This window comes from Xiphias gladius, chromosome 20, assembly GCF_016859285.1.
Source record: "Xiphias gladius isolate SHS-SW01 ecotype Sanya breed wild chromosome 20, ASM1685928v1, whole genome shotgun sequence".
NCBI lineage: Eukaryota > Metazoa > Chordata > Actinopteri > Istiophoriformes > Xiphiidae > Xiphias > Xiphias gladius.
In genome coordinates, this window is record NC_053419.1 from 18,055,359 (window position 1) to 18,081,750 (window position 26,392).

General features: G+C 45.0%; 1 protein-coding gene across 1 annotated transcript; it reads left to right on the forward strand.

The window, feature by feature from the left end:
• The first annotated feature begins 376 nt into the window (after nt 1-376).
• On the forward strand, nt 377-26,040 carry notch1a (notch receptor 1a). The gene is made up of 34 exons (XM_040157318.1): nt 377-613; nt 1,846-1,927; nt 9,612-9,874; nt 9,988-10,326; nt 11,338-11,460; nt 11,576-11,809; nt 11,908-12,063; nt 12,182-12,367; nt 12,553-12,666; nt 13,293-13,406; nt 13,517-13,750; nt 13,851-13,961; nt 15,198-15,390; nt 15,498-15,643; nt 15,766-15,879; nt 16,493-16,612; nt 16,726-16,878; nt 16,973-17,201; nt 17,312-17,513; nt 17,628-17,781; nt 17,907-18,091; nt 18,440-18,572; nt 18,683-18,940; nt 19,049-19,161; nt 19,279-19,850; nt 19,968-20,408; nt 20,536-20,681; nt 21,335-21,548; nt 21,693-21,777; nt 21,875-22,037; nt 22,592-22,890; nt 23,000-23,147; nt 23,253-23,350; nt 23,446-26,040. Exons 1-34 carry the CDS (start codon nt 556-558, stop codon nt 24,706-24,708), a joined length of 7,443 nt encoding a protein of 2,480 aa, XP_040013252.1. The 5' UTR covers nt 377-555; the 3' UTR covers nt 24,709-26,040.
• Nucleotides 26,041-26,392: the final 352 nt, after the last annotated feature.

Genomic DNA, 26,392 nt, shown 5'->3' on the forward strand with positions numbered 1-26,392 from the left:
AGTATTTATAGCTTTTAGATACATGTAGTGGAGCAAAAAGTACATTTCCCTCTGACATGTTGTAGAGTACATGTATGAAATAGCAGCCAATGGAACAAATGAAGTACAAGTACCTCTAAATCGTCCCCAAGCAGGTAGAGCACTTGAGTAAATGTGTTTATTTTCCACCACTGTCTAGTGTTAATAATTTTACTAGTCTCTACATTGGACAGCGAGAGGAGAATGAGTGTTTGTTCCCCTCGCTGCCCGTGGAGAGAGAGGCAGCTTTTATTTGGCCTGAGGAGAAGGACAGGGGGGAGGAGCAGGAACCGCGGGGGGGGGGGACTTGCAGAGTTGCCTCTAGATTTCATTGACAACTCGGAAAGCACCAGGTTAACATCTATGATCTGATTCCTCCTGACGACTGGAGACTTTTCCTATCTCCCCTCTCTCTGTTGGATTTACCTTCTCTTACGACGGATATTTACTTCAAGCCAACATCTGGAGTATACCAAACTGTGGATCTATGAGAACCCAAGTGGGATTCAACGACATTTGTGAAGCTGAAGAGGAGGAATGTATCGTTTCTTTGTGAAACTAACATTTCTGATCCCCGCAATCGTCACCTCACAAGGTAAAATGTCTCGAGACGATCTGCCGCAGAGAATCACAGTACAGGCTGCGCAGCGTGACCGAGGATCGGCCGGGGAGCTCGATCGGTTAAAATCATTCTTAGAAGTTAGTGAGTGATTACTGAATGAGTAATAACTGCATCGGTTGATCAACACTGGGTTATTTTAAGAGCTAAGAGCCTTAGCCTGTAAGTATGAGAAGACGATTGGCCGCTAATAAATTCAAGTAAATCCCTGTGAAAGTTTCATGGACTTACTCTAAGACCTTCTCTTGGTCGTGGGAATGAATCCACTGCAAGTGCCGGAGCCAAAAGCTGCGGTGCGCTTGGCTGCTGACCTCCCAGCATTCGCTAGTGAAAGTTAACTGTTTATTTTGTCTGCACTGGCAGACCAGTCATACCAGTGGAATCGGCCTTATACCTTCAGTGCAAAAATTGATCATCAAAAACTTGCTACATGGACTTAAACTCATATTGGCCTGGCTCTAAGTGGCTGTTTTTTTCTTTTTTTTCCCCTCTCTTTTTCTTGTATCCACACTTTTGGGTTATATATAACCGGGAAAATATGAATTTCAGCCTAGTTATATGTCCTCTTTCAACTTGTTCTGAGAACCGGTTTTAAATAACATGGGAGATAATGGAAGTTGGTGCGTGTGTTGGGGCTGTGGGGACGCTGGGGGATGCGAGGAGGGAGGGGGGGGCACCTTTTGTCTGCATGTGTGGGAGAGTGTTGTGAGTGCCGGGTGGAGGGTGGTTGGCTCGGGGGAGGGGTGCTGCTGTTATTCCCGTCTGCCGGTAAACAATGCCCGAGGAGAGTGTTTTATGGCTCGTGCTGGACTCTGATTTCCTTTGTTCCGCATCCGAGCCCCGCAGCTGCTGCGCTTTCCCCGCAAAAGCGTGCGCTCCGACAAGCCACGCACCACGCGCTCTGGCCTCACCGGTGTGCCACGACTGGCTTCCCGATATCCCCCACGGACAACCGTGTAACAAATCAATTAAAAGATCAGGGTGTGCAAGCGCGTGCGTGCATTAAATATTAACTTCCTGTGAACAAAGTTGCATAAAAAAAAAAAATTCCACTGACGAATCATTTCCGCTAATAATTCAACCCCTGTCTGATCCTTGTTAATCCCAACGGCTCCTTTAACAGTGGGGCCTACAGACTTCACGTACACCGTCGAGTTCATGCTGGGTCAAAGATGTGTTTTAATATTTTTTCTTCGTGTACTCAACAGGTCTAAAATGCTCCCTACCCACTGAATCATGCCTGAATGGAGGAAGATGTGAAGCCACCTCGAACGGAAATGGAGAATGCAAGTAAGTAACAAGTGGACTAGAGAGCAGCAACATGTGATGCCCCAGGTGTGGCGGTGCAGACAATAACAAAGCCCGAACATTTCCTCTTATCTTTCGGCGTGGTGTCATTTGTTGAGTCGTTTTGGAATTTCTGCAGTATTAGAAAGCGCAGTGTCGGGTAATTTTTGTAGTTGAAAGGGCTTTTTTGGTTGGAAAGAAAAGGGGCCACATATTCCCCCTTTTCATTCCAGCCTTTGAGCGGGCCATGTACCCAGCAACCATAGGAGGCCCTTGAGTTTTCTCTGGGCTGGTGTGCTCCTGTACCCCTTCCATTGCTCTGAGAGGCTGCACATATTCCCTAAAAAGAAAAGAGATTGAGAAGTGGAGAAATGAAAAGAGAGTGCAATTCCAGAGTGTTGGAGAGGTGAGTGGGGGGGGGTGTAGCTGGACAAAAGCCCACCCCCACCCATCAGTAGGCCCGTTAATGAATGCAAGACCCCTTTGCCAGCAAAGTGAGAGGACGCGTCCAGTCTTAAATCTTGTTTTTCTGCTCTTTCATGGGCGACAGCTGGGGCTCGCCCGCCGCCCGTCACCCATTGTCCTGCAGTCAGAATAATGCTGTGTGACTAATCTGAGTGGGGCTTCCCATCATGCCACAGCCACCCCAAAGACCACAACACGCACCAAACCCCTGCCACAACCCCCACTAACCTTAACCCCCCCCCCACGCTGCTAACTGAATGGATACCCCCCCCCAACCCGGCTCCACTCCACCCGCCCCACCTTACCGGCTTGTGATCTCCATTAGAAAGCCAGATGGCTGTGAAATGTAATTGGATTTGATGTCGAGAGAGTGAGATTAATTGGAATAAAGTGCTGAAATTTGAAGGCAAACAAGTGGGAACAGACAGAGAGGCAGATTGTGGGCTGTTTGACCCGTGTGTAAGTCTGTGAGGTTGCTGATTCATTCTTGAATTTTCTTGTGCAGGAAGATAAAAGATGGGATAAAGAGAGGATGTCAGTTTTTGGGTTTTTACTCATGGATAGTCCAGAAAGGAGAAAGAGACGCGTTTGTTTTTTAACTTGTTTTGAAATTTTTTTGTGATTTCCACAAAGCTCAGGGGTGGCCCGATTTTTCCCCCTCAGGGCATGTGGTCATGGCAGGCGCTTCTCTGGTCTGCTGGGACAAGGGGGAGCTATTGAAGGACCCATGCTACTAGCCCAGTGCCACCAATTTACAATATCTAATCTGCACACTCCACACACACGCACACAGAAACACACACACACACACACAGGGAGACCTCTGCACGTGTGCACATAGAAAACTCCCTCCACCCTCCTCCTCTACAAAGCTGTTATTGTGGTCTCCATCTCTGCTCAGTCCAATTAAAAACAGACAGGATAAGAGCATCACTTCATCCACCCGCACTCTCTCTTCCTTCTTGCTTTTCCTCTCATTAATCATTCATCCCTGCCAAGCCAAGCAGCCATCAGTCACGGGGTGCACTGTGAGATTCAGCATCAGTGCTCCAGGGTCAGAGTGTAGCGTCTGTACTGGGGGGGGGGGGGGGGGGGGGTTCCTGTGCCACATTAACTGGCAAATTCCCTTTGACTGTGTGTTGACGACATGGGTGGAAAGTCCTCCGGGGGAAGCTGATCGCTGACACACTGGTTAAAAAGAAGAGGAGGCGGGCACTGTGACAGCCGAGTCAAAGCATGGCTCCGGATTCAGACGGGTTGAGCCGTGTGAGTTTAAGTTGTGCATTCTAATTAAACTATGTTAAATGGAAGATCAAAGGTTTAAATGCTACGTTTCTGTAAATCCGCATATGCAGCTCCTGAAGGTCCCAGTGAGTCATGTTGTGCGTTTGTGGTTTTTTGCTGCAGTGTGTTAGCAAATGCTGACACAGATTTGACTGGTAGAATAGATGGAGTGTGAGAAAAGAGAGTAAAATCACATGTTAGCATAGAGAACAAGTTTAGGCGTGGTGTAAACTCTGGTAATCACATGTCTTATGGTAGAGTTTACTGAGATTATATCCCTGTGGGCCAAAATTGTTATTCCATTACCCTTTCCTGCAGAAAGGATGTTTTCTGTCCTTCCTGTTTGTAAAAATAGCCTCATTTAATTAGGATATTTTCAGTACGGATATTCCCTAAAATAGGGCCTGGCTTGTGTCTTGTTTATTTAACTGTTGTGTGTATCTATCTCGCTGAGTTTGATTGGGCTCAGCTTTTGTTTTGGAGCCCTAAATGTATCTGCCTACAAAGGCAGAGAGCAATAACAACAGAAAAGGTGAACTTGAGAAAAAAAAAAAGGGGTTTAAAATTTTCCAAGCTGTCTGGCATAATGCCTAAGAGAAAGTTTTTCATGCTTTCATAACTGGCATAGACCTTTAATGAAAAAGTACTTTAGACAAACTTTAGAGTATGTGAAGGAAAAACCACAGTTTCAACAAAACCAAACATGTTCTAACTTTCCATCCACCATTTTCTAATAAAATGACATCAGTATTAGACATTTATCTGCAAATTAATACATTTAAATGTGATTTTAAAGTAAGTCAAACACGACAAATCAGTTTCACCTGAGACGGCAGTTACTGCTACCTTGCTAAGCTATGCTAGTTACCTCTTAGCAAAACCGGTTAGGTGTTTTTTTTTCCTCATTTACTGAATTTAACTACTGCCTCATTCGTGTGTGATAACAGTTTAAGTTACTGAGATGTCTGTTCATCTAAACTGATATATTTCAACTAAAGGAAACAGCTATAAAGTCAGCTATAGCCATATCTAGCCGGGCAACTAGATAACTTGATTTGGCTCTCTTGCTTTAAGATGTGTAATTAAATGTTTTTGTTTTTGTTTTCTAGCTAAGTTTGGTAGAAGCTGTTAAGTTTTATTTTCTTTGAAATTATAAACTTCTATGACATAACATTTTTTATGCTGTAAAACAAATGTCAACAAGTCAAATTCTGGTCTTAATTCAGTTTTGATGAATTCCATTTTGGCTTTGTAGGAGAGCTTTCATCTTTAGAAGTATAAAATGGATATAAGACTATTTAAAGCACTCAGAAAAGACAAAGAGGGAACAAGAGAGTCTATATTCAATCTTTCAAACTTGCTCACAATTATAATCACTCCACAGATTAATTCATTACAGGAAAAGGGGTCAGGCTGGGGAAAATCTTGTCTAGTCTCAAAAGTGTGGTACAGTTTGTGGTGGTACTCAACACACGCTAACAACAGCAAGCCGCTGTAATGGGGAAGTACTCAGTTGTGATTCTGTGAAGTAAGAGGTTATCTGACGGTTTTCAACTTCCTGTTTCCCATGGAGCTGTAGTCATCTTGTTAAAAGCCTCTTAAAAGCATGTAAGGGCAAAGGGCCGTTTGAGTCAAATTTAGATGCTATTCGTGAGACAGTAATGAGGGCATAGCGAGGTTAAAAGGTTGTTGCCCTCAACCCTGCTTTTGCATGACTGACTAACTGTTGATGCTGCTTTGCTTAAATGGAAACTGTTTTGGTCTGAGGTGACTGGTAATAATAAACTCAGAAAACATCTCAACTCTCTCGCTACATGTCTGAAATACTGCAACAAGTCTGACAGAAATAGACGTGGGGCAGAAAATTGAGTGAAAGTCGGCTGTGGTTTGTGTGATCAGACCCTCTCTGACCTTGCACAGAGCTGTCTGGTGTTGCATATTGATGATAAAATGTCTCGCCCGTAAAGACTGTCTAGAGAAAGCCCAGTACCACTAAAAAGATGTTCCACTCTCCCTTCAGGAATGCTGCTCTTCATTTGTCCTCCTATAGGATTACTGGGCAGGTCTCTCTTAAGGCTCAGCTCCATGTGGGCTTAAGCGAATCAGGGGCATACAAGTGCATGGCTTGTTCAAGTGGGCCTGCTGGTGTAAGGCTTTTATTGGGGTTTAAACTCAAAGGCCGCCACTCCCCTGGTTGGGCCCATTCCCTAGATGCCAAGGCCCCCTTTGATACAGCAGTGAATGAGGTCGGTGGGGCGCTGTGGAAAAAGGTCCAATTCTCATTTACCCCATATAGAAACAAATTCAAATTATTTAACCTTATATTGATTTTGAGTTTCTAAAGAACTTTAGTGCAACCTCGATAGAATATTTAATACACAGATAAATATTTCCCTACATTTAGCGTTGACACGACCTCAGAATAACATATTGAAACAGGGCAGTTATCAGGATCCTGGGAGTCTGGAGATCCTCGGAGGGGGACGATCAAAGTTGTGCTGTCAGAGCACAGAGATAAGAGGCTATCTGGCTGTGGTGGGTGCTGAAATTTCACATGAACTAGCACGGCTTGACAAATGTAGAAACACCGACTCTTCTGGCAGATCAGTGTTACACTACAGGGCACCTAGCAAGGCGGTAAAAGGGGTTAAATTACGTCTGCGTGCACGTTTCTTCATCTGTGTTTTATTACATGCATGAGAGAAATTCTATCAGTCAGGACAGTTAGTTACCCCTCAAAAACTAATTATTGCCCCAGTTCAGTTTCAAACCCAGGATGTTGTGGTTAGATGTTATGTATGCACCTGATGCATGGACTCTAGTCTAGAGGTACTTTGGCAGATGTGTTATCACTGATAACCATCAGAAGAAGCGCAGTGGCAGGCAGGTGTTTTTCGTTGTTGGACTGTGAGGTGGGACGTCCCTATGGTGTTGGTAGAGTAATTGAAAAGAATCTGCCATCAGTAGAACAAAGCGTGTCAGTCAGTCACACACAGACACTGTGGGTAGTTATGACCCTGGTGTTTGTTAACTGGTATTTTGTGCTTGACTTTGCAGTCATTAGTCAACAGGAGCCTAGGATTTGTCAGTGTGACTGACCCTCATAAATCTTCCCCATTCATTCCTTTTAGGGAAAGAGGTAGGACATAGCTTCATTACTGTCAAAATGATCTCTTTATGAGCATTTCTTTTTTTCTGTCACACACGTGACTTATAGAAACTACTCATCTTTGCATCGTCAGTTTCAGAACGTTTTTTTTTTTTTAAAGGAGGTGGCCTGGTGAACTTTCCAACATTTAGCTCTGCCAAGCCAACATTTACAGAATTCGTACTTCAAAATTTTGCATCTGCTCTGAGTGTGTTTCAGTTCAATGGTTTTGTTGGAATTGGATAAATAAAAAGGACGTTTGTGCTGTTTTTTATTTTATTTTATACTGTTAGAAGAGTACAGAGATAATTTTAGAGAACTCTTAATAATAACTGAGTCACTTGATTGAATAATTCACTTATTCTTCTGTAACTATAGCTATTATACATTCTTTTATTTACAGTGTTGATCCCCTACTGCAGTATTAAACTCACTGATCCTAGTAAAGTGCAGATCATTTATTGTGGTGAGAGTTCAGAGCCTTCTAGGCCGAGTACATGTCTCATTTCCTCTTGCGATACTTCGCTATTCTGCTTGCAGTCTTACTAACAGATGTGGACCCCGGGGGTCAGACCGTGGCTAATTATTAAACACATCCCAGGGAACATTAGCTAACTACAAAAAATGAATGAATAAGAAAGGACAGAAACAAATGGCCACTCAAAGAGAAAAAGGGGGGAGTGAGAGTTGAGCAGAGTGTGAGGAGAAAAGATGGTGATCATGTAATAGTTTGATAAACAGCATTAAATGAAAGACAAAACGACAAGAGTATAAAACAACAACAGTATAAAACTGCTTCTCACAGACATGATTACTGTAAACTTGTCTCAGTCATTTACATAAAATTTTCCTCAGTGGTGGCATTTCCACTACACAGTGGGGCTGGTTTTGTGTTGGAGGATAAAGTCACCCCCAGAGTGGCAGATGGTAGATCAGGCCCAGCGGGGATAGAGGAGAGAGGGGAGAGAAGGCAAAGAGGCCATCCCACAGTCACAAAAGTGTTTGGGGTCAGAGGTCGGGGAAGCATCTGCTCTGGCCTGAGGGGACATTGCATCGCTGGGAGAGACCTGTTGCCGTGGTGTGTGCTGCTGAGCTTTTCAGCATGTGGGTGGACCTCTATCTCAGACTGGACTGACTTCAGGACAAAAAAGATCTATTACAATTAGTGAGCATAGGGTGACACACGCACACACACACACACACACACACACACACACACACACACACACACACACACACACACACACACACACACACACACACACACACACACAGCATTAATAACATTTCAGTTTCATTATGACTTACAAAACCAAATGAGAATTTGAATACCAAATCAGTGAATTCCCTAAGTGATTATTCAGTGTGTTATCATGGTAAGGTGAAGGAGGGAAACTTCAAAGCAACTCCAAAAGCTTTTACAATCTTCTGCCAATTGCAACTGTCTGGGCTCTTTGTGGGGCACATGGGACTGTTAAAAACTCCCTGATTTGGTCTCACCTAACTAAGTCAACAGGGAAGTTTTTAGCAGTCCTGTGTGACATAAGGGGAATGCAGTAAAAAGCAAACTGCTGGGAGCTGTAAAAAGTCAACACAGGAGAGATGTGAGAAAACAGAGCAATGAAAAGCTGAATGTGAGTTGAAGCAGAGACAGGGGGGAAAACTAGAGGGAAAAAGAGTTAGTGCTGCGTAGACAAAAGGAAATTAAAGGAGGAACAGGTAAGGAAGAGAGGAATTAAGAATGAGTGTGGTGATTGGGGGGGGGTTAAGAGACAGAAGTTGCAACAGCTGACTTCACATGGGTTCTTTATGTCCCTGGAGGAGAGGTTGGCTTGTCAGCACCCCCATCTGACAAGGGGACAGAGGGGAGGGAGGGGGGAGGGATAAGGGGAAAGGAGGAGGAGGGAGGAGGAGGAGTCCTGTCCAACAGCTGCCTTCATTAACATGCGCACCTGCTCCCTGTGGCGAAACTAGGAGGCCAACAGATGCCCTCCCTTACACATAAACACTCATGGTCGTATGCACACCCACACAGTCTCACACAAGCCCCAATTCAAACATAAACACTTTTTTTCTGCTGACATTAAATGCTCCTACACGTGACAGATATGACTTTACCGTTGTTTACAAGCTGCATATCAAATAATATGTGAGCAACGTGCAGGTTGCAAATCAATATAACTAAAATCCTCTTGAATTGTTTTTATGTTGTCGTCGAATTCAAGTTGTCGAAGAATTCATTTTGTACTTTCGCATTGCAAAAGAGCTGGTCTGTCCTCATCTTTGTCCAGCTGAGTCTCTAGGTCTTCACTTCTCGTAATCAGTCAGTTTGAGCTATGTGACTGTAGCAGCATCTGTCCTTGGTCTGGATGAGAGGGAAGCACCCAGGGGCTTAGGGCCTGAATGCAGTGCTTCATATAGGACATACAGAGCCGGCAGAGTCCCCTTGATCTCCACGCTCATTCAGGATGAGTGCGGACAGCGTGGGGGCGAAAGGTAGATGGGAACGGGCTGTTACGGCTAGACTATACTGTGGCGTCTGTTGTCCCAGCAGAATGTGTTTTCAAGGTTCTGAGGGAGTCTAATCCAGAGAGACACACTAGAACAACATGCTGTCCCTGTCTTACTGCAGTGGTACTTTGCTGGGCGGGAAATTTTTAGTCCCCCTCCCCTTCTCCACCCTCCCCTTATTCCCCTCTTGTTTAGATAAATGTCCACATGATTTAAATGAAAAAAGAAGATCCTAGTTTTCTAATCATAACTATTTTCCCTCTCACTCTCTACTCCCAGGTGTCCCAGTGACTACGTAGGCAGTCGGTGCCAGTATCCAAGCCCCTGCAGCCCTTCACCCTGCCGCAATGGTGGCGAATGCCGCCCAGTTTCCCATGGCAACACGTTTGATTTCCGCTGCATGTGCCGCCTGGGTTTCACTGACCGACTATGCCTGACCCCCACCAACCATGCCTGCATGAGCTCCCCCTGTCGCAACGGTGGAACATGTGATCTCATCACCCTGACTGCCTACCGCTGCCGCTGCCCACCTGGGTGGTCAGGTATGCAGCTAAAGTTTTATCAGCTCAACATGCTTTTTTTAACGCTCTCTTTTACCTCATTTCACAGTGAACTATAATTACTAACAGCTTTCTTTTGCTGTGTTGTTTTCAAGGCAAAACATGCCAACTTGCCAACCCATGTGCTTCCAATCCATGTGCAAATGGTGGCCAGTGCTCAGCCGTTGATTCCACCTATATCTGCACCTGCCCACCTGCTTTTCATGGTCAAACCTGCAAGCAAGACGTCAACGAGTGCGCCCAGATTCCCTCTCCCTGTCTTAATGGTGCCGTGTGTGTGAATGAGGTGGGCTCGTACCACTGCCGCTGTCCTCAAGAGTATACCGGCCAACACTGTGAGACCCTCTACATGCCATGCAGCCCCTCACCATGCCAGAATGGAGGCACCTGCGTCCAGAAGGGAGATACCAACTATCACTGTAGCTGTCTGCCAGGTATCATACAAACATACTTCTACACATAAATAGAAAGAACAATAGTAGTTAGCTTTTTTTTCTGTTGGCATATGGAGTTGCATTTGGCAAGTGCAACAACAAAACACACACTTTTGTTTTCATGTTACATCAGCTGACCTATAAACTAGCCTGTTGTTGTAGTAAAATCTGATTGGGTGGAATGACTATCCCCTCCCCCCTCTCTCTGCCAGCCTGCACTTGCAGGATGCAGTCACACAGACGTTTCCTTCTGATAATCACCAACAAGCCCCCACAACACCAGGGGCCACACATACATATAAACGTATAGATGTACACACCCTATTCAAAAAGTGAAACACACACAAAAATATCTTGTTTTTCAGCTAAATACAGCCAGTCTGTTTGGTATATGGGTGTTGGCACCCAGGACTGTTGCAGTGTTGTTAAAAACTTTGGCTAACATTGCATAGCCGTGGTTTCCCCTCGAAACCACATTGTGCTAAGCACAGCTCTCTTTCTCTGAAAGTTTGAAAACTTGATAATATTTTTTGGCTTTCAGCCTGCTGTATTATTGTCTGATTGTGTGCTTACGAGTAGCACAGAGCAAGTTGTTTCGGATATGCAGATGAATGAGGGATTAGTGGGGTTGTGTGTTAAAGTTTAACCCATGCTGTGTGTCTCTCGTGGGTGTCCGTGCTGGAATACGTTAAGATAGTGAAGCTGCACGGACACCTGCGGGGCTGCGGGTTGATCAAACTATCGTAGCTGTAAAACACCTACTAAAGCCTTTGATGTTTGAGGAGGAGACAAGCTGCACTGTCATCTACAGGGCATTAAAACGATCTGCCACGAAGATATAGGGACCTTATCTTTCACTTATGTGCACAGTGATAGCGAGAGGAAAGGAGAGACTTGATTATTAACTAAAACCAATGTTGACACATCTTTTTCTATGTCTTTGTGACTCACCACTTTTTTTTTTTTTTGCACCTCGTTTCTTTTTGTCTTGTCTGTCTCTCTGTTCATCAGGCTTCACAGGTCAGCATTGTGAGCATAACATCGATGACTGTCAAGGCCATAACTGCCAGAATGGTGGTGTATGTGTAGATGGTGTGAACACCTACAACTGCCAGTGCCCACCTCATTACACAGGTGACGTTTTACTACAAGAAGACTTTTTTCATCTAACTTTAAAATTAATCTAAAATTAAAATGAATCCCCCCTCACACTGTGCTCATGCCCCTTTTACTTTCTAAACTTTTTCAGGTCAGTACTGTACAGAAAATGTGGACGAGTGTGAGTTGATGCCCAATGCATGCCAGAACGGAGGGACGTGCCATGACACTCACGGCAGCTACCATTGCGTCTGTGTCAACGGGTGGACGGGTGACGACTGCAGCGAGAACATTGATGACTGCGCCAGTGCAGCTTGTTACCATGGTGCAACCTGCCACGACCGCGTAGCTTCCTTCTTCTGCGAGTGTCCTCATGGACGCACAGGTACGACTCCTGCAGACATACTCTGTATACATCTCATTGATGGGATTTAATTGCAATGATACATTTTGACGAAAATGTGTATTTTGTGGGGCTCACAGGTTTGCTGTGCCACCTTGATGACGCCTGCATCAGCAACCCGTGTCAAAAGGGCTCCAACTGTGATACCAACCCCGTCAATGGCAAGGCAATCTGCACCTGTCCCCCAGGTTACACTGGGTCAGCCTGCAACCTGGACATTGACGAGTGTTCCCTCGGTAAGTTATAAAGCTAACTGTTTCTTTCTGCTGGTTTAATTTAGAAATTCGAACCTTCACAGTTATTATGCATAAATTACCACATATGTGTGACATCTCGTATTTTTAAATGCTTTAGGTGCCAACCCTTGTGAACATGGTGGTCGCTGCCTCAACACCAAAGGCTCTTTCCAGTGTAAGTGTCTTCAAGGATATGAAGGTCCTCGCTGTGAGATGGACGTCAATGAATGCATGTCTAATCCTTGCCATAATGATGCCACCTGTCTGGACCAGATTGGAGGGTTCCACTGCATCTGTATGCCAGGTAGGAACATTGGTTTACACTGCAAGGAGAAGAAAATTGGTTAAAAATTTACTGTAAATGTATACATCATTATGCCTTTTGTTTTCTAAGCTTTTGTTTGAATAATGTTGGACCGTTATTAAACACTTGGACAGTGACGAGGATAAAAAAAGAAACATGATTTTATTAATAACTGTAACTTTCAGGATATGAGGGTGTGTTCTGCCACATCAACACAGATGAGTGTGCCAGCCAACCTTGTCTCAACAATGGCAAGTGCATTGACAAGATCAACTCCTTCCACTGCGAGTGCCCCAAAGGTGAGAACATATCAGGGAATGGGAAAAATGGAGTAAAATAAATAGCTTATTCAGTCCTTTGGGTCTTTTGTAACCCCTTTTTGGTCAGACAATGCGATCAGTGAAGAGGCTATAAAAGAGTGGATCATTAACGTATCTGTCAATGAATAGAGCGTGCCTGGTTCTCAGATCGAATGTAAATTATTTACCTCTTCTAATAGTGTCACAGAAGGGTTTTCCAGTAAGCAGGAAAGAGCATATCAGATTGCAGAAACATTAGCATATTTCGCGGGCATGAGAGTTTGTGTTAGAGTTTAGCGCCAAAACTGGGGCCAGGGATTGGTTTATACCCGGTAAGCTGGAGGCTATTGTGTTGCGGTTTGAAAGAAAGATTTCACTGCACAGTAAGAGCTGAGGAGGGTGGGGGTGGAATGAGTGCTGTGGAATGGTTATTTAGGACCTTCAGTGTCCTCCAGACCTACTTCACACGCAAATTAGTTTTTCTGTTATCAATTTTTGCATTTTGCACACTGTAGCCATGATATACAGAACATAATGAGCTAAATTACTTTTTGGAAATTTCACACATTTAAGATATAGTCTGAAGAAAATAATTCCTGTATTTTGTATTTTCAATCCATATGCAGGTTTTTCGGGGAATCTGTGTCAGGTGGACATTGACGAGTGTGCCAGCACCCCCTGCAAGAATGGAGCTAAGTGCACAGATGGTCCCAACAAGTACACCTGCGAATGTGCTGAGGGTAAACCAAACTACGTTTTTTTTCTGCAAATTTCTTCCAGTTTTTCTAGTATCTCTCCAAATGAGTGTTAGCATTATTCTCTTAAATACATACTTTCTCTTCTCGTCCAGGTTACACGGGGCAGCACTGTGAGACCGACATCAATGAATGCTATTCTGACCCCTGCCACTATGGCACCTGTAAGGATGGCCTGGCCTCCTTCACTTGCTACTGCCACCCTGGCTACACTGGTCGCCTGTGTGAGACCAACATCAATGAGTGTCTGAGCCAGCCCTGCAAGAATGGTGGTACCTGCCAAGACAGGGAGAACACATATATCTGTTCCTGCCCCAAAGGAACTGCAGGTGAGGCTGTAGACATCCACATTTAACAATGAGAAATTCTGCCGGTTAAAATGTCTAGATTCTCCTCATATTTTTTTCTCACTTGTGCTCCAATCTATAGGTTTCAATTGTGAGGTGAACCTGGACGACTGTAAGAGCAAACCCTGTGACTATGGGAGATGCATTGACAAAATCAATGGCTATGAGTGTGCATGTGAGCCGGGCTACACAGGTGAGTGCTGGGTGGAGTTTACAGGTGCAGTGGGTTGGTCCCCTTAGCTTTGGGAAGGGCGGGCAGGACAGGTGGCTGGCGGGTCCACTCCTTTGGAACAATAGTGTCAGATTGCCTGCGTGGGATTGTGGGGGGGGGTTGGTTTAAAGAAAAGGGAACACAGTCCCCAACCTAATACACACACAAACACACACAAAGCGCTAACTTTGCCAACCATTTGAAAAGACTGTGACGTTGAGCTTGAAAAGGGTCTGTAAGGTGATACTTTAAAAGGAAAAGAGCCTGGCCTTTAATCACATGTGTGATGCTGATTAGTATGCAACTGCATTACAAATCCCACTGATAACTCAGATTGAAGTGTTTTCACTTCATTTACTCTGGTACTTGACCACCTGTATTGCACTAGTATATAAAACTTTGACAAAGTCTTTCAAAGTCTCCCAACAAGTGGACCGCTCTTGTCTTGTCTTCCTCCCTTTCATGGCCCAACAGAGCCGGTTCTGACTGGTAGTGGCTGTGTCATTATGCTAAAAGGGGGGCAGGGAGGAACAAGTGTGTGTGTGTGCAGGCTGCTGTGCATCCCTGCTCCTGTTCCTCCCGTCCATCTTTTTGTGCTGTCGGGGTGAGTGTGGAGGGCACGGCGAGACTGAGACGCAGAGGGACAGAGGACTATTGTGACTGAAGATCAGGCAGTTGGGCCCTCCCTTCCTGATTGATGAAGAACAGACGAGGAGGGAGCTGGGTAGGGGATCAGAGGGGGGTTTAATTGTTACTCGGCCGTGTGTGAAATGGGTCTGCCCTTCTGTCCCCGTAAACCCTGGTTGAGGTTACTTCTCCCTGGATGGGGGGGGGGGTGAATAGGGTGAGTAGCTACAGCCCCCCTTTCCTGGCAGCACTTCCCCCTCTCGGATCCAGCTGAAACCCTCCTTCTGCCTATTTAACAGGGCCTCATTCAATCAATGAAGGAGAGGCAAAAGGGCCTCCAGGGGCCACCAGGCTAGGCACACATTGGAGCTGCTACAGCTTCTGCCGGAGTCTTCAGTGTTAGCTCTCTCTATTGTCCAAAAGCCACACAGTGCACCTCAGCAAGCAGCTTATAAAGGCACAAAGAATACCACAACAGAGAGTGAAGTGTCAATCTATGTGGCTTTCATAATGCCAGTGTAGATATTAATCAATTCACCTTTTTCAAAAGGAATATTTGCTGCATTGTCCTAAAACCATACCCTATTTCAGGAGCGATGTGTAACATCAACATCGATGAGTGTGCCATCAACCCCTGTCACAACGGCGGCACATGTGTTGATGGAATCAACAGCTTCATCTGCCTGTGCCCAGAGGGGTACAATGACGCCACCTGTTTGTCTCAGGTGGACGAGTGCGGCAGCAACCCCTGCATCCATGGCCGATGCCAGGACCTTATCAATGGGTGAGCACAGATCCAATTTCAAGATGAGAGAGCAGCAAAAAGTGGGTCAAACAGAACTCAAACAGACAAACAAACACCACTGACCAGTCTTTTCATTTTTATTAAAGCTACAAATGTACCTGTGACTCCGGATGGAGCGGGCCAAACTGCGACATCAATAACAACGAGTGCGAGTCCAACCCATGCATGAACGGAGGAACCTGCAAGGACATGACCAGCGGTTACCACTGCACATGCAGAGTCGGCTTCACTGGTCAGTTATAACTCTTGAGACCTCTCGTCACTACCCTTCTTTTCCTTTGCTCATTGAGATTGAGTGCGTGTCTTGTTGGCCTATATTTCACCCAAGTGTGATCTCTAATCCCGCCACTGTAGGACCTAACTGCCAAACTAACATCAACGAGTGTGCCTCGAACCCCTGCCTCAACCAGGGCACCTGCATCGATGATGTGGCTGGATACAAGTGCAACTGTTTGCTGCCCTACACTGGTAGGACACGTAGCTGCTTATTTTTTACTCAAAGGTATCAGTCTGTTACCTGTATTGTTAGTTTAGTAATCTGCTGAATCAGCTGTTTGCACAGGTTTCAAAATGTAAAGGCAATCTTCCACTTTCCACACAGAGGGATTATCCTATCCTTTCCTGTGTTGTTTTAGAAAACATCAGCCAGTGGCCACTAATGGGGATGTCTGTTTTTGGCTTCTCTGTGTGGAAAGATCTGCTTGTCTGCTTTGCAGGGATAACAGAGTGTGTGTGTGTGTTTTGGAATAACATGCCGCAGTGGCTAATACAAGCCGGAGTACTGGAGCCAGCTCCAGCCCCTATTCCCACTTCCGCCCCGTCCTGTTTCCTGTCTGCAATCACACAATAGCAGGAAACAGGAAGGCCCTTCCTGTTTGGCAATATCATCATGGAAATGGATAAGGAAGTGGAATGGAAACTGGGATTTAGAAATAAAATCTTTGACAGGGGTTTAGAGAAAATAGGGAAATTTAATTAATTTTGTGTCTTTGGTATTAGTTGCTTAAGTCTAAGGCTGAAGCAGTTTCTCTTTATTAACAGTGCAATGCAAACACTGATGTTGTCTTTTCTCTTCCACCAGGGGAAAACTGTGAGACCCTGCTGGCCCCCTGCAGCCCCAGACCCTGTAAAAACGGTGGCGTATGTAAGGAGTCTGAAGACTACCAGAGCTTCTCCTGCATCTGCCCTGAAGGATGGCAAGGTTTATATCTATCCATTTCTTTTTTAATCTGTTACATGTCCTGTCCATTAATCTATCCACTCACTGGACAATAAAATACATTTTTCTTTAACTATCTTTTTCTTTATCTCAAGGTCAAACATGTGAGATCGATATCAACGAATGTGTGAAGAGCCCATGCCGCAATGGTGCTTTTTGCCATAACACTATGGGTGGCTACCAGTGCAAGTGCCAACCAGGTTACTCCGGCCAGAAGTGTGAGGCAGACATTGATGACTGCAAACCAAGTAAGGAACAGATTTGCACCTTCGCAAGTTCCCATCTTTTCTACAAATTAAAACTAGGAAACAGTAAACTTACATCAGTTTTTCTGTGTTTCAGATCCCTGCAGTAATGGTGGTCTGTGCCACGATGGCATCAACAGTTTTACGTGTACCTGTCTGCCTGGGTTTCGCGGGGGCAGATGTGAGCAGGACATAAACGAGTGCGAGAGTAACCCCTGTAGAAATGGAGCCAACTGCACAGATTGTGTCAACAGCTACACCTGCACCTGTCCACTGGGCTTCAGTGGCATCAACTGTGAGATCAACACCAATGACTGCACTGACAGGTATATATTATATAAAATATTATCTGTACTTATGTAACTGTCAAAGTTCGCTGAATAATCAACACAATATGAGCAAATTAATGTTTTGACATTTGTTTGTGTTTCTGCAGCTCTTGCTTCAATGGTGGCACTTGCGTAGATGGAATCAATGCATTCACCTGCCTGTGTCTCCCTGGATTCACTGGCAGCTACTGCCAGTACGATATCAACGAGTGTGACTCCAAACCGTGCCTCAATGGAGGAACTTGTCTTGACAGTTATGGGACGTACAAGTGCACCTGTCCTCACGGCTACACAGGAGTCAACTGTCAGGTAGGGAAAAGTCATCTTTTGTCAGAGTAACCGTGTTTGGCTTTGTGTTGGTTTCATGCATTGCCTCCATTTATACAGTTTATAAAGTATTTTCTCTTGTTGTTTCCCTGTTAGAATCTTGTGCGCTGGTGCGACTCTTCCCCCTGTAAAAATGGAGGCTCGTGTTGGCAACAAGGAGCCTCCTATACCTGCCAGTGCCAGACTGGATGGACTGGTCTATATTGTGACATCCCCAGTGTGTCCTGCGAGGTAGCAGCCAAACAGCAAGGTACGATAGCCAGCCAAAACCTACTTGCCATCATATCATATAACCAATTTTCGTTACACTTGTTGGAACCTGCGAGTCCTGTGAGTGATTTGTGCATTCTGTAACTCCTTCCTCATTGATATCAGGTGTGGAGGTGGGTCACCTGTGCAGGAACTCAGGCCAGTGTCTGGATGCTGGAAACACACATTACTGCCGCTGCCAGGCCGGCTACACCGGGAGTTACTGCCAGGAGCAAGTAGATGAGTGCTCACCCAATCCTTGCCAGAATGGAGCCACCTGTACTGATTATTTAGGAGGCTATAGTTGTGAGGTAGGAAATATAAGATTGAAAAAGCTAAATTAAATCTTTAGTTATGATGGGAGATGGGGATTTTTATTTGTTGTTACATCTCAAATACTGACAAAGAAGTTACTGGACTGTAATGGACTTAATATAATAATGCTTTTTTTGGGTTTAAGAGGTGGACAAGTATAATTAACTCATCTTTACATTAAAGAATCATTGTCAACCATGCCAAATACAATAGATATACAGATAAAGAGACACCTTATTATATTAGTTTCTCTTTTTTGGTTTGTCGTATAAAATGTGGTCATAAAAAAATATTATTTAAATGACAGATTTTACCTATAATGATTTTTTCTTTTTCTCTGTCAGTGTGTCCCTGGCTACCATGGTGTAAATTGCTCCAAAGAGATCAATGAATGTCAATCTCAGCCCTGCCAGAATGGAGGCACCTGCATCGACCTCATCAACACATACAAGTGCTCCTGTCCCAGGGGAACACAAGGTATAAACCTGCATAGCACACTCACACGAACACCTTAGTAAAAAATAAACAGATGAGCACAAGAATTAGGGTATGGATTTTCCTTCACCCAACGTTTCTGTCTCCCATAGGTGTCCACTGTGAAATTAATTTGGATGACTGCAACCCTTCCAGTGACCCGCTGACCAACGAGCCTAAGTGCTTCAACAATGGCAAGTGCGTGGATCGCATTGGAGGTTACCAGTGTGTGTGCCCACCGGGTTATGTAGGCGAGCGCTGTGAAGGTGATGTCAACGAGTGTTTGTCAGACCCCTGTGACCCCAGAGGGTCTTACAACTGCATTCAGCTCACCAACAGCTACCGCTGCGAATGCCGCACCGGATATACTGGTATGTATGTGCATCTAGTGGCACATAACAAGAATAAAATTTGCCCGTGTGCAGTGTCTAAATGTTCACTAGTGTACCTGACACATACATTTTGCCTTTGTTCTCCAGGTCAGCGTTGTGATAAAGTGTTTGACGGCTGTAAAGGAAGATCCTGCAGAAATGGAGGGACGTGTGCTGTTGCCAGTAACACACCTCATGGTTTCATCTGCAAATGTCCACCTGTGAGTACAGCTATGAGATCTACTGAGACCATTACCTCTTACAAAATGCTTTTACTCTCCTTTTTTCCTCAAGTATAGTACAATGATCATAACCGCTCTGCATTTCTGTCCATTTAGGGCTTCACCGGCTCTACTTGTGAGTATGATTCTCGCACCTGTGGGAGTCTGAATTGCAGGAATGGGGGCACGTGTGTGTCAGGACACCTAGGCCCACGCTGCCTGTGTCCACCAGCCTTCACTGGACCCGAGTGCCAGACCCCCACAGACAGCCTCTGCATCTCCAACCCCTGCTACAACGGTGGAACGTGCCAGATCACCCCAGATGCGCCTTTCTTCCAGTGCAGCTGCCCCAGCAATTTCAACGGCCTGCTGTGCCACATCCTGGACTATTCCTGTGTCGGAGGTTTTGGTCGAGACATCACCCCACCTCCGGAAGTGGAGGTGAGCTGTGAGATTCCTCAGTGTGACGAGTGGGCGGGCAACCACATCTGTGATTCGCTGTGCAACAATCACGCTTGCGGTTGGGATGGAGGAGACTGCTCGCTGAATTTTGATGATCCTTGGCAAAACTGCTCTGCTGCTCTGCAGTGCTGGCGATACTTCAACGATGGGAAATGTGATGGCCAGTGCAACAGCCCTGGGTGCCTTTACGATGGCTTTGATTGCCAAGGACAGGAAGGTCAATGCAAGTAAGTACAGAAAACACAGAAAAAGATGTGTACTGTAGACATTTTTGGGGGCATTTGTCATAGATTTGTGTTCAGAAATTTCAGAATATTAACCGAGTCTTATTCTTTTTTTTTCAGCCCACTGTATGACCAGTACTGTAAAGACCACTACGCTGACGGTCACTGTGACCAGGGCTGCAACAATGCAGAATGTGAATGGGATGGCTTGGACTGTGCTAACAACATGCCAGAGAAGCTGGCAGATGGGCACTTAGTTCTGGTGGTTCACATTTCCCCAGAACAACTTAAAAATCGTTCTTCAGCCTTCCTCAGAGAGCTCAGCAGTGTCCTCCACACCAACGTGGTGTTCCGTCGTGATGCCAAGGGAGAACCGATGATCTTCCCTTACTATGGCAGCGAACAGGATCTGGTTAAACATAACGTGCTGAAGCGCTCCGCAGATGGCTGGCCCGAGTGGGCCTCGATGCCAGCCAATGTTTTGGGTCAGGTGAAGGAGCGTGTGTCTGCCATGGTCAGCCCACGGAAACGCAGAGAGCTGGATCCTGTGCAAGTCAAAGGGTGGGTGCCACAAAAAAAACAACTTTTTTAAACGGAACATATCTATAACATTTTAAGCGATAAATTGATTTGTACTTGTGTTTCGGAAAACTTGAATTTTAACATTTCCACCCATTTCTGCATGTAGGTCTGTGGTATACCTAGAGATTGACAACCGTCAGTGTTACCAGCAGTCTACTGAATGTTTCCAGAGCGCCACAGATGTAGCTGCATTCCTCGGAGCACTGGCCTCCAGTGGGAATCTAAATGTTCCCTACATTGAAGCTGTCACAAGTATGTTATTTATCTTCTGCCCTTTACACACACACACACACGCATATGTGAAATCCTAAGTAACAAACATTGACTTTGACTATCTTTTCAGGTGTGAGACCCACTCCCTCCACTTCAGAGCTCTACCCCATGTATGTGGTCTTCCTGGGTTTGGCTGCTTTGGGTTTCATCTGCCTGGGTGTTCTGGTATCTCGTGGCGGCGGCAGGAAACACGGCCAGCTCTGGTTTCCAGAAGGATTCAAAGTGTCGGAGCCCAGCAAAAGAAACGCAGAGAGCTGGATCCTGTGCAAGTCAAAGGGTGGGTGCCACAAAAAAAACAACTTTTTTAAACGGAACATATCTATAACATTTTAAATTGATTTGTACTTGTGTTTCGGAAAACTTGAATTTTAACATTTCCACCCATTTTTGCATGTAGGTCTGTGGTATACCTAGAGATTGACAACCGTCAGTGTTACCAGCAGTCTACTGAATGTTTCCAGAGCGCCACAGATGTAGCTGCATTCCTCGGAGCACTGGCCTCCAGTGGGAATCTAAATGTTCCCTACATTGAAGCTGTCACAAGTATGTTATTTATCTTCTGCCCTTTACATACACACACACGCATATGTGAAATCCTAGGTAACAAACATTGACTTTGACTATCTTTTCAGGTGTGAGACCCACTCCCTCCACTTCAGAGCTCTACCCCATGTATGTGGTCTTCCTGGGTTTGGCTGCTTTGGGTTTCATCTGCCTGGGTGTTCTGGTATCTCGTAAGCGGCGACGAGAGCACGGCCAGCTCTGGTTTCCAGAAGGATTCAAAGTGTCGGAGCCCAGCAAAAAGAAACGCAGAGAGCCGTTGGGAGAGGATTCTGTTGGACTGAAGTAAGTAGACTTTGAAAGTGGAATATGAAGTCTACCTGTAACTGTGTGTTTTCTTAGCCTTAACTGGCAGCAGCAGATTGCATCACGCTGTCATTTGTATTTGACGTCATGTACGTGGTCTAAAGTGCCTCCTCTCTTCAACAGGCCCATGAAAAATTTGGACATCAATCTTATGGATGACAATCAAAATGAATGGGGTGATGAGGATCCAGACTGCAGACGCTTCAGGGTAAGATAACTATATTTTACCAAACTGTCTGTTCACAACCATTTGAATGTGTGCTACCTACTGATGCTGACGTCGGGATGATGGGTATGTCTTTCAGTTTGAGGAGCAATCTATGTTGGATTTGAGTGACCATACTGACCATAGAAAATGGACACAGCAGCACCTTGACGCGGCTGACCTACGTATTCCATCCATTGCTCCTACGCCTCCTCAGGGAGAGATAGAGAATGACTGCATGGATGTCAATGTCCGAGGACCAGGTGTGTACACTTACAAAAAAGCCATTTTCTCAAATGAACTCTGGAGAATCAGGTTAGGACATTGTCCAGAGTTGCCCTTCACGCATGTAGCACACAACAGGAGATTGTCCTTGTCAGACACGTTCAAGACCTACTGGGAAGACTCTGTTGGGTTTAGGCGAGGGGTTGGCCCCTGGGAAGAGCATGCCGAAGGCAGGATAGAAACATTATCAACGTGCCTACTCGCTCGCTCTGAATTCTCTGGATAATGATCGGCTCTATGCACACATCGGCTCAATTGGACATTACACGGACTTTGTACTAGGGAGCTGGCACGGTAAATTCCGTTTAATGTCCGGTGCAAGTGATATGAACATTTGCGTTCTCACAAAAAGCTCCTCTGGGCAATGTCTAGATAAGTTCAGGCTTGAAGTGCATGTGTGAAAGCAACTATCCATTATTGGATATCAGAGTCTTACAGAATGATTTATCTTTGTGTATCATGAAAATTGTGATCCCCTGTGAACAAAAGCAGACACAGAAACTCATATTAATCTTTGCCCCTCCTCTTTCAGATGGTTTCACTCCCCTGATGATCGCCTCCTGCAGCGGTGGAGGACTGGAAACTGGTAACAGTGAAGAGGAAGAAGATCCCTCAGCAGAAATCATTTCCGACTTTATTTACCAGGGCGCCAACCTCCACAACCAGACTGACCGCACGGGTGAGACTGCCCTCCACCTGGCTGCTCGGTACGCCCGCTCAGATGCTGCCAAACGTCTCCTGGAGTCCAGCGCCGATGCCAACGTTCAAGACAACATGGGCCGCAGTCCGCTTCATGCTGCTGTGGCTGCAGATGCACAGGGAGTGTTCCAGGTAACCATTTCCTCTACAGGAGTCTCACATCTCTCCAGGCTGTGATTGTTGATAACGTTTGTCCAGCAGCTTGAAAGCACTTAAATAAAACAAATCTATGTTCATGCAGATTTTGATCCGAAACCGTGCCACTGATCTTGATGCCCGCATGCATGATGGAACAACACCACTGATTCTGGCTGCCCGGCTGGCGGTTGAAGGCATGGTGGAAGAACTTATCAACTGCCACGCTGATGCTAATGCCACAGATGATTCTGGTAGCTAACGTTTTATCAACCTATCATCTCCACAGTGCATAAAGATCCCTCAGTGTGCTGGGGTGTTATGATAATCAACTCTCTCCCTTTTCACTCTCTCTGCAGGTAAATCTGCTCTTCACTGGGCCGCGGCTGTAAACAATGTAGAGGCCGCCGTGGTGCTGCTGAAAAATGGTGCCAACAAAGACATGCAAGACAACAAGGTATGTGAAATGATGTGACTCTGAAGGAGCTATTTGACATATTTACCCCCTTACATTCACAGTAGTTTACCCATTTTTTTGGGTTTGTTTTGCAGGAAGAGACGCCACTCTTCCTTGCAGCTCGTGAAGGCAGCTACGAGACAGCAAGGGTTCTTCTGGAGCATTTTGCAAATCGTGAGATCACTGACCATCTCGACCAGCTGCCCCGAGATATCGCCCAGGAACGCATGCATCACGACATCGTACGCCTCCTGGATGAGTACAATGTGGTTAGGAGTCCTGGGCTTCACAGCGCCCCCCTAAGCACCGCTAGCCTCTCTCCACCTCTCTGCTCACCCAGTGACTACCTTAGCAACCTCAAGCCTACCCTTTCAGCAAAGAAGGTTCGCAAAATTAGCTCTGGGGGAAAAGGAGGGAAGGATGGGGGCAAAGATAATAGATTGAAGAAGAAAAAGTCTCTTGATGGGAAGAATAATTTGCTGGACACATCAGCTGTCCTTTCCCCAGTTGATTCCCTTGAGTCACCACATGGCTACCTGTCAGATGTGGCCTCTCCTCCCATGACGTCACCCTTCCAGCAGTCCCCACCTATGTCTCTAAATCACCTACAAGGCAGTGGGGACTCCCATATGGGCCAGATCAGCATGGGAAAGGATATGGGCTGTATGTCTTTTGACCCCAACCCACCCCGTCTCTCTCACCTGCCTGTGTCCAGTCCAAGTAGTCAGGGTACAACATCCATAGGTGGAAGCAGAGGCGGCCAGTGTGACTGGGTCTCTAGGATGCACCCAGGTGTAGGCCAGCAAGGAAGCTTCACGCAGGCGCCACCCATATCCCATAACATGATGGGACCACTGCATGGCGTCAGCACTGCCACTCTATCTCAGATCATGGGCTACCAGAATCTGCAGACCAGCCACCTCAGCTCGTCTGCCCACATAATGCAGCAGGCTCACTCGCGGCAGCTCCAGCACCAGAACTCCAACTCCACCACTGCCGGCCAGTCCCTCAACCAGAGTTTCCCCAACGTCGAGCTGAATGGCTCCGATATGCAGCAAAACAACGGCTCGGGCCGCTCTATGCCCATCCACACTGTAATGCCGCAGGAGACACAGATCCTGAGCACCCAGTTTCTCACCCCACCCTCCCAGCACAGCTATTCTGGCCCTATGGACAACACACCTAACCACCAGCTACAGGTCCCTGACCACCCCTTTCTAACTCCCTCCCCTGGCTCCCCCGACCAGTGGTCCAGCTCATCCCCACATTCCAACATGTCCGATTGGTCCGAGGGCATCTCTAGCCCACCTACAAGTATCCATTCGCAAATGAATCTGATCCCAGACCAGTTTAAGTAGAGACTTGCTAAGTAGACAGAACTCTTTAGTGGAAAACAATATATAAAAACAAAGTTCATACAGAAAAAGAGTGACAAACCTGTCTCAAGACTGAAGATGCTCCTTTTTTAATATCAGTTTTTATACTAACGATAAGAACAGTTTTAGTAATTTTGTATTTATTTATGTTCTTTTTTTTTTTGACCTGAAATATAAAGAAGATGCTTTTATATTTATGCTTTTTTTAAAATTTTTTTTGTTTTGTTATGTATGGGATGATTAGAAACCGTTAAAAAGGAGTGTATATCAGAAAAAAAGACTCCTAGATGTGTACACTGGCTATTTATTTATGTCTCGTGTTGCTATATTCACTGGATTTATATTAATCTTTTGGTGCATTGGTCTTCGCAAATTTTATTTTTGGGACTTGCATTGCATTATGTTTGTACAGATTTATTTTCATTTTTTATAGATTATTTTAAAAAAAATTCAGTATTAATTAATTATATTTTAACCTCTCTTCTCGACACAGGTTTTGTTACTGAACTACATTTCACTAAGTCTTATCACTGAGTTAGATGATGATCATATATATATGTGTGTGTGTGTGTGTTTGTGTGTGTATATATATATATATATATATATATATATGCACACACACACACACATATACAGTGTCACCTTTCATAATGTTGCTTACTACACTGTCCTCTCTTGGCAAAATGAAAGCAAACAACAGACATACTCTGGAGATTTGGGACCTTAAAGCACAGAACAAACATCTCTTATCTGTTGAGAGATGCTTTTCAAAATGAGTGGAAAATGCATCTATATCAACCTGGGCCTGTTTTTATTGAATAATGGTCTGGGCTGGTGCTGAGTAATTGATTTGTGATCATTTATGATTCAAGGACTGTTTCTCTATTTCATATTGTATCCCAAATCGGTGATTATGGTTACCATGTTTAACCTGTGAACTGTTAAATTGCAGACCTATTGTAGAAAGCTGAAATGTTACATTTGCCACAGTTTAAAATAGTGCCAGTTTGATTTTTGTTTTTCCTAAGAAAGCAATGTGTTTGTGAGATTTCTTTAAAAAAAAAATGTCTTCAAGGTGGACAACATTGTTAGTGAAAGAAATGGGGACCTTTGTTTGTGTGTTAAACGACATCACCTGCACTTTGTAAACGAGTGTGGTTTAAGGTGTCTAAATGTCATGTTTTATAAACTAATCCAGAGATAAAGATGTTTTTAAGAAAAGATGTAATTCAAAATCAATGTTCATGCAAAGTTGTAGTTTGCAAAGTATTGCCTGATTAAAAATGTTTTGTAAAAATTGTCTTGATTCAATAAAAGCTACTGTCAAGCTTTAAATGGCTTCCTTTCTTGATTTCACTTACTTTTCTGAAAGATTATGTGGCTGACAATATGGCCACCTCGTCTGTAGCTCCCCACATTCAATGCAACATCCATCACGGGCGCATGGAAAAGTAAACGTACCCCACCACCTCAGGAGCTGGTCTCTGTCGCCCCCCAGTGGCGATTCCCTGACAGTACCAAAGTGGAAATGAGGACCGGAGAAGAAGACCTCACTGCTGTCACTGAAAATCATTCCAGTTTATTTCAGTTCAGATCTAGGAGTTAAATAATGTGTGGATGCCACCATAAAAAAAACATAGGCGGTTTACCAGAAAGGCAATTTATG